The 13,322-nt window shown below is 44.7% G+C and overlaps 1 protein-coding gene across 1 annotated transcript in view; it reads right to left on the bottom strand.

Annotated features, from left to right (window-relative positions):
• Positions 1-13,322, bottom strand: part of BRF1 (BRF1 general transcription factor IIIB subunit) — a 276,895-nt gene that overhangs the window by 88,320 nt on the left and 175,253 nt on the right. The window contains exons 12-14 of the mRNA XM_084837074.1: positions 3,574-3,635; positions 2,221-2,302; positions 1,909-1,964 (exon numbers count right to left, since the gene is read on the bottom strand). Of these exons, the coding sequence (XP_084693200.1) occupies positions 1,909-1,964; positions 2,221-2,302; positions 3,574-3,635 (200 nt within the window). The remainder of the gene's footprint in view (positions 1-1,908; positions 1,965-2,220; positions 2,303-3,573; positions 3,636-13,322) is intronic.

Here is a 13,322-nt window from a genome sequence, read left to right as displayed (position 1 = left end):
AAAGGAAAATGTATGACCTGTGAAAGGAAGTAAGTACCTGATGGAATAAGATGGAAGATTCCTTCCTCCAAAAAGCCCTCTGCAGAGATAATGCTTAACCATGGTTGGTTGGTTGGTTGGTTGGTTATTTATTTATTTATTTAATTACATTTATATTCTGGCTTTTTCCACCTTGCAAGGAACCCAAGTAAGCTTAAATGGTCCTCCTCCTCTCCATTTTATACTCACAACAACCCTGAGAGGTAGGTTAGGTTCAAAGTCACCCAGGGATCTTCATGGCCAAGTGGGGACTAGAAGCCGGGTCTCCCCAGTCCAAGTCCAACACTCTAACCACTACATTGGAGGGAGGAAAGGAATGAGATGTGGGGGCCCTGCTTTGAGCAGCAGCTATGTGCCCATCATTACACCTCTCCATCACACCAGCCTGAGGTTCACTGACTGACTCTGCTCAGTTACACATAATTTTCTCAGTGTACACTGAGAATCTAGATTCCTTTAATATAGAAAGAGGATGCTTATTTATTATCCTGGTTTGTTAACTGACATTAAGCCAGCGTTCCTCAATTCAGACATAACAGGGAACAATAGCTTAATCTAAGCTAGGAACTTTGCACCAAAGTATAGCACGTGATGGGAGGTGGGGAAGGGCAAGGAGGCGCATGTGGCCACAGCACCTGGCCACAGCTTCATGAACCATGGTTTACAAAGCCATACACGATCATTTGAATGCAGCCACAACTCCTAATCAATGCACTGGAGTCAAATGTTCTCTAGAAGAAAACATCAGCATGAAAGCAGGGCTTTTGTGGGGCTGAAATATTTCCCCAAAGCTTACCTTTTTAATGCTGGTTTGCTGCTGTTTGTAGCCCCAAACAGCTTAGATACCACTTTTTGTTTATTTATTTAAAAAACAGCCCATAACTGGAACATTGTTATGCAGTCTGTCAGATTATGGCCGCATGATGTTGCCACTGTTACTGCAAAAAGAAGGGCTATTTTGACGATGACAACTACAGCAGCCTGGAAACTGCAGCAGAGCAAGGCTGTGAAGAAGCTCAGAGTAGAGTGCTTCCACATGAACACCGGGTACACGGAGCTGGGTAGCCTGCATATGTAGCAGGGTGGCAGGCTTGGTCTCTGCAGTGCTAACACCCCTTCACAAAATAATCACCGAAAAGCCCTCCCAAAGGTTGCTGAAAGGGGGGTGCATTTAATTGGAGGGGGCCGGAAGAGGAAAAAAATGTTAGCAAAAGGTGCCTCCTAATCATCGTTTTTGGCTCAGCCACACTAATTAATGCACATATCAGATGCTTTATGAAAGATAACAAACAGAACTCCCAAGTTAGTGTACTGGATCATTGTTTCATCCTTCACACAGAACTCCATTATGAAAACATGTAACAGCATTGATGCTATTGCAAAAACCCCAAAAAGGAAAAACAAACAATGCTTGGAATTAAGATATATAGATATATATATAATCAGGAAGGTTTTGATCAAATATGATTTGCTTTAATATGATTAAAAACACTTGCTGCTACAAGGGAAAAGAACAGTTGCATGAATTAAACTGGGGCACATTTTAATACCCTTTCAGGCCACACTTCAAACAGATACTTGTAATTCAGCTTTTTTTCACCCATAAATGTTGAAGAACTTTAGCAAACAAATGTTAGCCTTGCTACCTGAAAAGCTAAGCCCAAGATTTATTACAACTCATATATAGTCATAGGGTGTGTTGCTTTCTAAAAATCTTATTGCAAAGCAAGGTGAGACTGAGTTATTGTTTGGACTGCTCCAGTTTATTCTGAACCATTTACTATAGAGGCTGGTCTAAGAGCACAGAGAATTTGAAGTAAAATTGCCCAGCTAAGTTTGCAGTCTGTTCATTGCAAAAGTAGTATTTACCTTATGTTCTTTATATATCCCAAGCTCTTTCTCTTTCGCTATCCTTGCTTCTTTTTCTGGAAGAGGACAGAGGGAAAAAGCACCATGAAAGCACAACTGTGAAAAATTAAGTTATTAAAAAAGGTCATTGTCTTAGGGAGCAATGCCTGGGAGAAAAGGAAGGTCTTTGCCTGGTGCCAAAAGATAACAAGGTAGGTGCCAGGCAAGCCTCCTCAGGGAGGCCATACCATAAACAGGCCCCATTCTTATAAATATATGTAAAGACTTCACAACATGAATCACCAGAAAGAGAGCTTCATTCATTTTGCTTACCCTTTTGTTCCTTCAAATAATCTGCATTTTCCTTCATCCACAGCTCTGCTTTTATTTTGGCTTCTGAATCATTAAGTATATACTAGGGACAGGAAAAAAGGTGTTACACCTTCGGCAGCTGACATAAGAATCAGCAACGAAATCTTGTCATTTGCATCCTGACCATCCCCGCCAATCTCGTTCCTTCCCTCTTCCACCTTCTTTCTGAGAGAACAGCCCACCCCATCTAGAGGGAGCTTTCAGGTGGCAGGAAGGAGAGAAAGAGGCTAGGGTGTCACAAAGAGCAGAGGAGAAAAAGAGGGAGGCAAGTTATGGAATGACAGGAAGAAAGAGAGCAAAGAGAAAGGAGAAGCCACCAAAGCAGATGCAATTGGCAGACAATAGCCACATTCACATGTCACGCTAAGCCACTTTGCTAATAAGCTGTGCAGTGTGGGTTGTTCACAGAACGATCCCCGGTGCACATGACAGACAATCGGGCTCACCGTGCCTTATTTTCCTGCTCCTTCCCCCTGGGTCCTCCAGCTGGTATCCCAGTGTCCTTTGCGGCAGAGCCAGTCTTGTCGTTCCCCCCTCCCCCCGGTTGCTACCCCTTTTTGTTTGCCACTTCGGGGGGGGGGGGTCAGAGCCTCAAAAATGCACAATTGGGGTCATGTGTTTTATTTTTTTAAAAAAAATCAGCCCCAGAAAATTGTGCAATTATGTCTGTGATTTTTAAATTATTATTATTATTATTGCCGGTCTTTCTCAAGTGCACAAGTGCGCTCTTATGGCTAGCCGATTTGTGTAGTCTTGCCTGGTCAATTTCCTTGTGTGTTTCACCTATCAAAGGCAGCTGCCCTGCAGTCGGTAACATACATAGCAATTGACAAGGACAGACTGATATAGGTTAATTTGCACACAGTTGCCAGGGTCTGTTACCCACATAACAAATAGGCTAGTTACCCACAATGGGTTGCCACGTCGTGCAAATCCAATCAGTCTCAGGAAATGTACGACAGAAGGGAACTGAGGCACAGCACCTATCAGAATTCTTCAATATCTGCCTTACAGGGCTCCTGGATACCACCACTATAGTCACAACTATACAGACTTCCATTAAATGCAATTACTTGCAATTGCTAGACAGGAATGTTTTTTAAAAAACACACAAAGAACACACAACTATTGCAGGTAACCACTGGCCTTGTAGCCCTACAAGATATGTGCAGCACCAGAACAGAGCACTTCTATAAGGTTAATTTGATTCCTGGGTAAAATAAAACAATCCTGACCATCTTACATGCACGTAGAGGCTATTATTGGCGGCAGCGGCCAGGGAGGGGGTGATGGTGGTGAAGGAAGCATTCTTACCATATCTATTTCGCTGTCGTCAATTCCACTTAGATCTAATTCACCATCTCCAGTATTTTCATCTAAATAGAAGCAACAGAAATTTTAATTAGAGTGTGTATTCATACCAAATCAACTCCGATTCAAACCCTGGCTTTAATCATTTCGGAAATACAGTCTTTCCTGATAACTGGTTTGCTAACAAAGCAATCTTCCAGAGGATGGGACCCATCCAAATTAAAAGGGGGAAAAGAAGAGTTTTCTTCGAACCACACTTTCCCATTGTTATGGTTTCTTGTGTGAACACAAATTGTCACTGCAGTTAATTAGCACAGAGAATAGACACCAACAAGGCTTGCTCTCATCTCCTTGGGAATCACTGTTAATAGGATTCAATGGCAAACACTCAATTAAATACAAAGTAAAGGAATGAGAGGTTAGGAACTTTTAAATACCCTGAAATCAAGGACATAAACACATCCTCACCCATGTGAATGATGAAAGCTAGTGTGAATGCACCACAATCATCACATCTATTTTTCTTGTTGTAGGGTTGCTGAACATACATACATGTGGGAGATTAGAGGATACCTGGGTAAGAGGCCAGCAATTTGGGAGGATCATACACTGGCGCCCGTCCACAGGCCAACCACACAAGCCTACCCAACACACCTAAGAGTTAGGGTTGTCAGTTTGATGTATAGTTTTGAATTTCACAATATAGTGGTAAAAGCTGTAGCTCCCCCATTTCTTTCCCAGACTGTGTCACTTGCTCCTCTCACACACCTGCTGTCACACCTAGAATCCTGTTTTACAGAAAGCAGGGAAGAGGATGGGAAGATAACTTAAGGACTGGATGACAGGTCAGTAAGAGAACCCCCTCTTCTACCACTGCATTAGAGCAGGGGTGGGCAGAAGGTTTGGGACTCCAAATCCCCGAAGCCCCTGTAAGCATGGCCAATGGTCAGGAATGCTGGGAGTTGAAGTCCAAAGTATCTGGAGACCTACTTTCTGCCCACCTCTGCAAGTCTCCAGATTGCAACTTGGCAACCCTACCCAAGAGCGCAGCAATAGGACAACTATGAGTCAGGTGGAGAAAATTAGTTGCTGGGCTACAGGATGGAAATGTTCTGAGGAACAATGGCCTTATTAGTGTTAAGAGGGCAGTGACCTAGGAGTGCACCAGCTGCAGTGCCTGGGGAATAAACACACACACACACACACACACACACACACACAGAGAGAGAGAGAGAGAGAGAGAGAGAGAGAGAGAGAGAGACTAATCTTGAGGTGGAAGCAGAAGCTCTGGTCAACATGGCAGATTCCTGACACTCTCAAAAGTGGAAGCACCAAATTAAAGTGGTTGATTGGGAGGTGTACCCAAGCAGCAGCCTGAATGGGATGCACAGAGAGAACCATCCTACTGGGTTTCAAAATTGGACGCGGGGGACACATTTGCTTAGGAGCCCATAAATCCTCTCAGGAGCCCTACACTTGGTGCCTCATATTCACATGCAAGGAGAGTTTTTCTCAACTCACTGCATAATGTTTTTACATTTATGCTCCTCGAGACATTTCTTACACTTTATCATTCTGTTCTCCTGGGACTGCACCAGACAACACATATTTGCTACAGGCAATTTTATGATAATATATTGACTGAAAATGCCTCTGGAATAAGGTTTTTAAATGGCATATTTTAGTCATGGGTTTTACTGACAACTCAGCAAACACAAAGCCTTGTTCTACAGCATGCACAACTTTTTACAGCACAACACACACCTGGAAAAAGAAGCCTTTTAGTAAATGCATTCCCAAAAAGATGCTTTCTCTCCAATTTAGTCAATATAGCCTTGTTGCTGACTTTACATAAATCGCTTCAGGATCCAGTAAACACACAAATGTGAGGTCACTTTGCCCTTCAGAGCACTCAAGCAACCTTCATTTAGAGGCAATGCTATTATGCCACTCCAAGCAATTTGAGCCAAGTTTGCAAAGCGGGTGGAGCTACATTAAAAAGGTAAGTGACTGTTTACTTTTGGCTGGACCAGCGCAGTCCCAGTTGGGACACGCACACCACTTCCCCACCCTAATCGTCCAGTTGCAACCTTCAAGTTTTACCTTGCCACTTTTCTTCCTGAAGGATGAGCTAGTCCCGCTGATCTAATTTTTTAAACATCTTTAGGTGAACCCCACCCAGACATCCATTGATCAAATGCTGTTACCACAATGTGCACGTAACCACTCAGTGAACTGAGTTGTCCATAACAACCTGTCAAGCAGCAAGAAAAAAGTTTCCATGCTTCTGCAGCAGATTAGAAATGCAGGGAAGCAGAGGGGTGGAAAAATTCCCATCTCTCTGCAGGATAATAAAGATGACCAGTGCACCGAGTTGGCTACATCTCAACATTTCTTTATTGTATTTTTATCCCACACTTCATCCAAAGGACTCAGAGGAATGCAGGAAGCTGCTTTATACCAGTTCAGATTTATATCTAGTCCAGTGCTGTCTGAGTGGAAGTGGCTCTCCGGAGTCTCATGCATAGGGGTCCCCAACAGTTTTGGGTCGGTGGGCACATCTGGCATTTTTAGAGTTCTGTGGGGACTCTCACAAAATGGCTGCCATGGGGGGTGCCTTGCCCAGTCATAAAATGGCTGCCATGGTCAGTCACAAAACACTCATCTTTCAGAAGGCAAACTTATTTATTTAATTTATTTAGTTATTTATTTATTTCTATACTGCCCAATAGCCGAAGCTCTCTGGTGAGACTAAAAGAAAGGGAACTTGTCCAAGAACCTAAGTAAAAGCAGAGGTGGGGGCTGAGCTCCAAAACACAAGACCCTCTTTTGAACCCAAATAAAGATGGCACGGGAGGGCAGCACTGTGCTTTGCAGCAAGCCAGCCTCCCAGTTATCACCAAAATAGGTTCAGCACCTTGGATAGCTCTTTTAGAGTTCTGGCTGGTTCTGACTAAAACCCAGAATGGATTCAGAGCCCCATTGAAATTGGAGCCACCAGCCTCCACAGCTTATAACAACCCTGTGAGGTCAGTTAGGCGGAGAGTGACTGGCCCAAGGTCACCCAGTGAGCTTCATAGTTGAGTAAGGATTTGAGGTCAGTTCTCCCCAGTCTTAGCCTGGCATTGTAACCACCCCACCACAGCAAGCAACCATTTGGTAAATGGCTTTCTGCACTCACATTTCATCCCTAGTAAGTGCATCTACAGTGCACCACTAGACGTTCAGCTGAAGCCAAAGCAAAGCTAATATGTTTATGACTGAAAGGTCAGCCAGCTGCCCAGGACTCTGGCATTTGATTCAGAAACATAGCAATCTACCTTGTACTTTTTGTGTTCAGGCCTCTGAACGTACTTCAGGCAAAGGAGGGAATATCATCTCTGGCCACTGAACTCAGGGATGCTAAGCTGGTGTGAACTCAGCTGGTTTAGATTCAGATTTGATTGACTGATTGATTGCATTGCATTTATACCCCGCCTTTTTTTCCTCTTGCAAGGAACCCAAGGCGGCTTACATTATCCTTCTCCTCCTCTCCATTTTATCCTCACAACAACAACCCTGTGAGGTGCATTGGGCTGAGAGTGTGTGACTGGCCCAAAGTCACCCAGTGAGCTTTCATGGCCGAATGGGGACTAGAACCCAGCTCTCCCAGCTCCTAGTCCAACACTCTTGCCACTACACCACACTGGCTCAGATATGGAACCCCATTGCTTAGCATGGTACTCACTGGGGATATTTAATTCAGGTAACCCCACAGACATATTTAGTGTGTGATAAATCATACAAATAATGGAAGTGCCCCAAGCCAGCAATGCTTTGTAGGCAACAAGGGTTCCAACATGCAAATGCAACATCCAGTGCACAGTGCCTTTGTAGCTCACTTCGATGGAGGGAGAGACTCTGTGTGGGCACGCACACGCATGGGCGTATATAAAGATGCCTCCTCCACTGAAATGAATGCAGAAGCTTACACCTGCAGGATTTATTTCTAGGCTCTGGGCTTTAAAGTGGAGAATAGCCTACAAGGTGATATACATGTGCGATGCATAGCAGTGTCATCAGTATCAACTATTGGTATTAACAGATAGTAACTTGAATTTAAAATTCCTGTTTTAAATCAGAGATGGGCTGCTCACCTTTGGGTGGTCAACTTTTAAACTATAATCCCTATGATCCTCAGAAGACATCTTTTAAATTTACAAAGAGTGCACAGTCAGGATCCCTTAACACTACAGCTATAATTAATTTGGGTTAAGCAGTCCAAAGTATTTCTTATCTTCCTTAATAAAACAAGAAGGGCTCTGTTGGACCAGCTCAATGGTCCACCTAATCCAACATTAACAGACAAATCCAACCTAATCCAACAAATTAATAGACACAACAAATGCTGACGAGGGAGTGCTTTATGCACTAAATCCAGTTTTTCAGCACCTCTACATTTCTTTATGGGTTTTTCTCCCAATAAAGTTAACTTAGGGAGCAATCCTATGGCCGCTAGACAGTGGCTAGACGGCCATAGGATATGCTGTTTTCCAGGAACCAACCTCGGAGCCCGTGCTTTGAGGTTGGTTCCTGGAAAAATGACCTTCCCCCACTTCTGCGCTGCCTCGGAGGCAGCACGGAACAGCTCCGTCCTCCGCGCTTGCAAGAGGAGCACGGAGGGGCTGGAAAGGGGAGTGGCTGGGGGCATTCCAGGGTGTGTCATACAGCAGCCTCCATCCCCGCTCCGTCCTCCTGCGGCTAGACAGCTGCAATTGGCTCTCTAGCAGAAAAAGCAGGGCAGGAGAAACGCAGACGGAATGAGCCCCTCCATGCTTCTCCTGCCCTACTTTGGATAGGCAGTCAGCTCTGAGTTCGGAGGCAGCCGCCTATCTAGATAGGATTGTGCCCTTAGTAGGTTTAAGCTTTGGGGTAGGTGACCTAGTCCAGTCCTCCCAAATTTATTCTTAATGTTTCGTAAAACATACAAAAAGGGAAAGTGCCTGAAACGTGCAAGAGTCTTTAATATGCCATTCTGAAAAACTGACCATTTCCATGTACTGCAGATTAGGTTTTATGTCAACACTTTAATTTAAACTTGTTTTGGAATTGGTGCCAGTTGTTTCCTCCATCAGTGACAGGGACAAAGAACTCATTTGCCAACTGCCAAATTGCAGGAAAAGATCTAAAAGGAAGTGATCCGAAATAAGCATGACTTATGCTGAGGAGAAGCAGCACAGGGAATAATTGATGGCTAGTGGTCCTGCCTGCAAATAGCCACTCTTCAGCCTGTCTGACAGGCATTCATTACGTGTAAAGATTTTGCCGAGAATACGTGGGGCATTCAAATTCCCAGGTTTTATGTCCCCTTTAAACAAAACTGTTTTGTTATCAAATAAACATCCACGTAATGCTCAAATCTGAGAAAGAAAAACAGCTGCTCCAATGTACCGGGGCAAACTCCACTGCAATCGTCAACAAAATCAGCCGATCAGCCCCAGCCGCTGAGAGCAGCCATCTGTTGTCCATTAAACAGCTTGCTCCAGAGGCAGGGAAAAAGGAGCTCCTGACTACTGGCTCTTTTTCAGCCAAAAACAGGCGCCCCCTTTCTGCTCAACTTTTCCAAAAGAGTGCCTGAACAATATTCTAATCTTTAATAAATGCGCCTGAAATTCTGTATAAACACAGATGTGACCACCCCTTTGGCCCACGATCTTAAAACAGCAGAGGTCTGAATGGTTTTGATGTGGTTCCTTGCAAGTTTTGGCTTTCTTCTTCTTTTTTCCTTCCAGAGGAAGTCAAAGCCTGTAGGGTGCAGGTAAAAAAAGAGTTCTGGGTTTTTAAAAAAGAGGTACCGCTTTAGGCTATTAATCCTGTAAGCAGATCAGAGAGCGCCTTTGTGGTTAAACAAGGGCAAGGAGCAACACACACACACCCCGCCACCTTCCCTGCCCATTCTAATCTCTCTAGCGTAACCAGCAGCTTCCGCAGCTTTCAATCAAGTCTCCAAGTCAATTACAGTCCTGCAACTTGAAAGCATCTGTCACGCCCTTCACTGTTGCCGCCACTGCCACCTCCTCCCCTTCCCTCCTCCCAAGCCCTTCAGAAGATAAACACAAGGGTTGAAAAAGAAGGAGAAGGGTCCATTTGTCAGTAGGAGAGCACATGGCTTTGCTCATAAAAGCTCCCAGGTTCAATCCTTGGTATCTCAGGTCCTCAGGATTTCAGGTAGCAGGACTCGGAAAGACCTCCACTGATGATATTCAAGAGCCCCTGCCAGTTGGGAGTTGAGAGTATTGGGCTACTAGATGGACTAACACTCTGACTCAGTGCAAGGATAGTTTCACATACCCATGGATATGGGGTTTGTAATGCTGAGTTTGGAACAGCTACATTGCTACCTGACTGATTGATTGATTTTATTGCATTTATATCCTGCCTTTTTTCCTCTTGCAAGAAACCCAAGGCAGCCCCAATCATAATCATATAATAGTAGGGTTGGAAGGGGCCTGTAAGACCATCAAGTCCAACCCCCATGCCTCCACTCCACCCCCTAGTATCATGATATAGAGTCCTGCTCAGAATCCCTTGGAGAGCAGGGGTGGGCATCACATGGTCCATACGTGGCCCCATTGCCACACCATACAAATTCACAACAGCAAAAACATCTCCAGTTTGCCACTGACTTTCGGTCACTAACCACTACAGAAGTCTAAAACAAATGAAATGTGGTCATTTTAGGCCTCCATAGTGGTTTGTTGCTGAAAAACGCAAATTTTTCCCACCACTGCTGCCGAACTGAGTAGCGTGATGGCAGCAGGAGTGCGGCCCACCGGGATTGGGGGGGGGAGGCTCAGGGGGAGCAAAATTGACCCCTGGACACCCCAAATTTGCCCACCCTGTTGTGGAAAATTCAGTCCAAAGGTGGAAGGAGCGAGACTTTGTGAGGAAAGTCCCACGGCTCTGGAATGAAGTCTTAAAAGAAGTACATCTGAAAAAAATTAAAAGCCTATTTGTTTGTTTGCTCAGGCTTTGGGGAATCAGATCTATAGGGTTTTATTAGTGGGCTAGTTCCAGCTGCGGCTATTGATTCTGTGGTTTTATTGTCTGCCATTTTAACATGGTTTTCCAGCTGTTTTGTTGTTCCTAGTCAGACCTGGCAACCGAGGTCAGCATAATCAGGCACCAGCCAAAGCACATCGTCTTGCAGAGGTCTCACTGCTGACCAGAGATGCTGACACATTTCCTGGTGGGACAGATGCCGGCCGGACACTCCTTCCATAGGAAGTCATCCCGGGAATGCTGACTGGCATTGAAGGTGTGGGGGTATGTGTTTTAGAAAGAAGTTATAAAACCTGCAAAATGACAGACCACTTCAGAAGCCCCTGTGATGCTGCAGGGATCTCTAGGGCAATTAGCAAATCAACCCAGCTTCACACAGGTTGGGTTATATTGCTCGCTTTCTTGCTTGATGTGGCAAAGCCTCCAAGCAAACTTACACAGCAGTCAGAGTTGGGCACATTGTGCATATCCCTTCTGAGTGAAGCCATGCCTGCTGACACCCCTAGGCATGGCCCCTGCCATGGTGCACCAACACAGACCCCTGAGGGAAGGGTCCGTCCACTCCATTCACCTGATGGGGGCTGCCCCACAGTGGGGCAGGGGAGCAGGCATATAACTGTGTCCCTCTGCCTAGTAATTTCTCCTGGCTTCAAACTGCAAACTGCATGAACTGCAAAGCTATGTGCTAGTTGGGGAAGTCTGCCCCTAGTGGCTGAAGATCTTACTGCCGTCTTCAACCACATGGACACATTTAAATTAATTAATGCAATTTAAAAAAAAAAAAACACCCTAAGGTGCACACCCCTAGATTCCCCTTAGTATGCATATCAAGTTTTAGGTAACTACGTTTCACAGTCTTGGCACTATGGAAATGACAGATGGATGGGCAGAAGGACAGACAGACATCCTCTTTTATTATTATAGTATCACTACTCTGATTGTGCATCAGTAAGTTGTGCTCTATTGCCAGCCTTTCCCATTGGAAATCGAAGATTGTCCCAGCTGAATGCAATCTGGGATGCCCCCCTGTTTCCTAGTGGGAGGGGCACCCAGTGGCAGCAGACTGTGACCTTCCCTTATTCCTTTTGGGACCTCTCCCTCAGTGCCTGGCAGGGCTAAAAGCAACATGAGAGTGGCACGGCTCTCTGCTGCCCAGCCCATCCAGAAAACAAGCGAGCAGCCCGAGAGCCTTGTGGCAACAACCAAATTTCTAGTGGACCCCCACCATCCTCCTCTTCTGCCTTGTTGTCGCTGGCAGAGAAGAAGACTCACAAAGGGAGGGCATGTGGAAAGGGGCCCACTCACACCTTGGGGCACAGGGCCCACAAAAACTGGTAGCCAGCTCTGTCTTAGTTTTATTCTATTAAGCTTGTAAAGCAACTTTGTACAAAGGAAGATTTAGCATGCCAAAGAAGATTTTTATTTTTATTTTTTTTGCTTTAAATAATGTTATTGGTCCATCCAGCCCAGTATTGTCAACACTGACTAGTAGTGATTCTTCCAAGGTTTCTGGCAAGATTATTTCCTGGCCCTACCTGGAGATGCTGAGGATTGAACCTGGTACCTTCTGCATGAAAAGCATGTGCTCTTCCACTGAGCCATGCCTGTTTTTTTTTTGCTGTGGTTCCACAAATGCATAGGGGAAATACTGAATAGGGCACTAGGTGCAGAACTCAGTTTTCCTTTAAAGACAGAGAGAGAGAGAGAGAGAGAGAGGCCAAGGTTCTAGCCCTTATGGTTACAAAGATATGCTTGAGAGTCTGCAGGCAATGTCAACTGAAACCTCAGAAGCCAGAAGGGATGTTGAATACAATTTCCAGGAGGGGGGGGCAGTGATTTCAGTAACCTACATAGCTCCTAGCGCCTTCCCATGACAACCAGAAATACACAAAATAGAGGGGAGAGGAGTGACAGAATTATGAGGGGGGAAATGCATGCGAATTCCCTTCGTTTATAATGGCTGCAGAACATAGGCTTTCATGGTGCGGTACTTGAGGTTACCTTGTGCAAAACTGATTTGTAAAGAGCACACAATCCTGCATGTGGCTGTGACCAGCAGCAAAGTGCCCAGGATTTAAACAGAAATGCACCAGGTCAGACACAGACTAAGGGCACAACTCGGCTACAGTTAAGGCCATTCGATTCCAGAGGAGCATGTGCTGTTGGAATCAAGGGAACTTAGAAGTGCCAAAGTGTGCCCTAAGTCTTTTGTTTTACATACTGCTTCTTCCAATTAACAAGTTTCCACTTAAAAAGTCATGCAGCTTTTTGTCTTTAAATTAAAGAACAGAATGCCTTACTGGAGATGATAATTTGAAATAAGCACTGATGACGTCACAGCCTTAGGGACATTTCTTATTTCTAGAAAAGGAGGACAAACTACATTCAAATAAGAGGATTTCCTTACAGCCAGCCAGTAAATAGATTGCAGGGAATCCTCTGAAGACAGTACAGTTACATATAACTCAATTTTCCTGTACCAGGCTATTAAATAAGCACTATGCTACAAAACGTGCATAACAAACACTCTCTTCCAACAACCAGAAGATGACATTATACACGGACTTCACCAGATGGTCGAAACCAAAATCAGATTGACTACATCCTTTGTAGCCAAAGGTGGCGGACATCTATACAGTCGGTAAATTTTATTTATTTATTTATTTATTTATTTATTAAATTTATTAATCGCCCATCTGACTGGTCACCCA

The sequence above is a fragment of the Heloderma suspectum genome, chromosome 1, assembly GCF_057233095.1.
Source record: "Heloderma suspectum isolate Gila_16-S chromosome 1, 16-S_ref, whole genome shotgun sequence".
Lineage (NCBI taxonomy): Eukaryota > Metazoa > Chordata > Lepidosauria > Squamata > Helodermatidae > Heloderma > Heloderma suspectum.
Note: the sequence above shows the minus strand (reverse complement) of the source record. Positions and strands in the feature narration are given on the sequence as shown.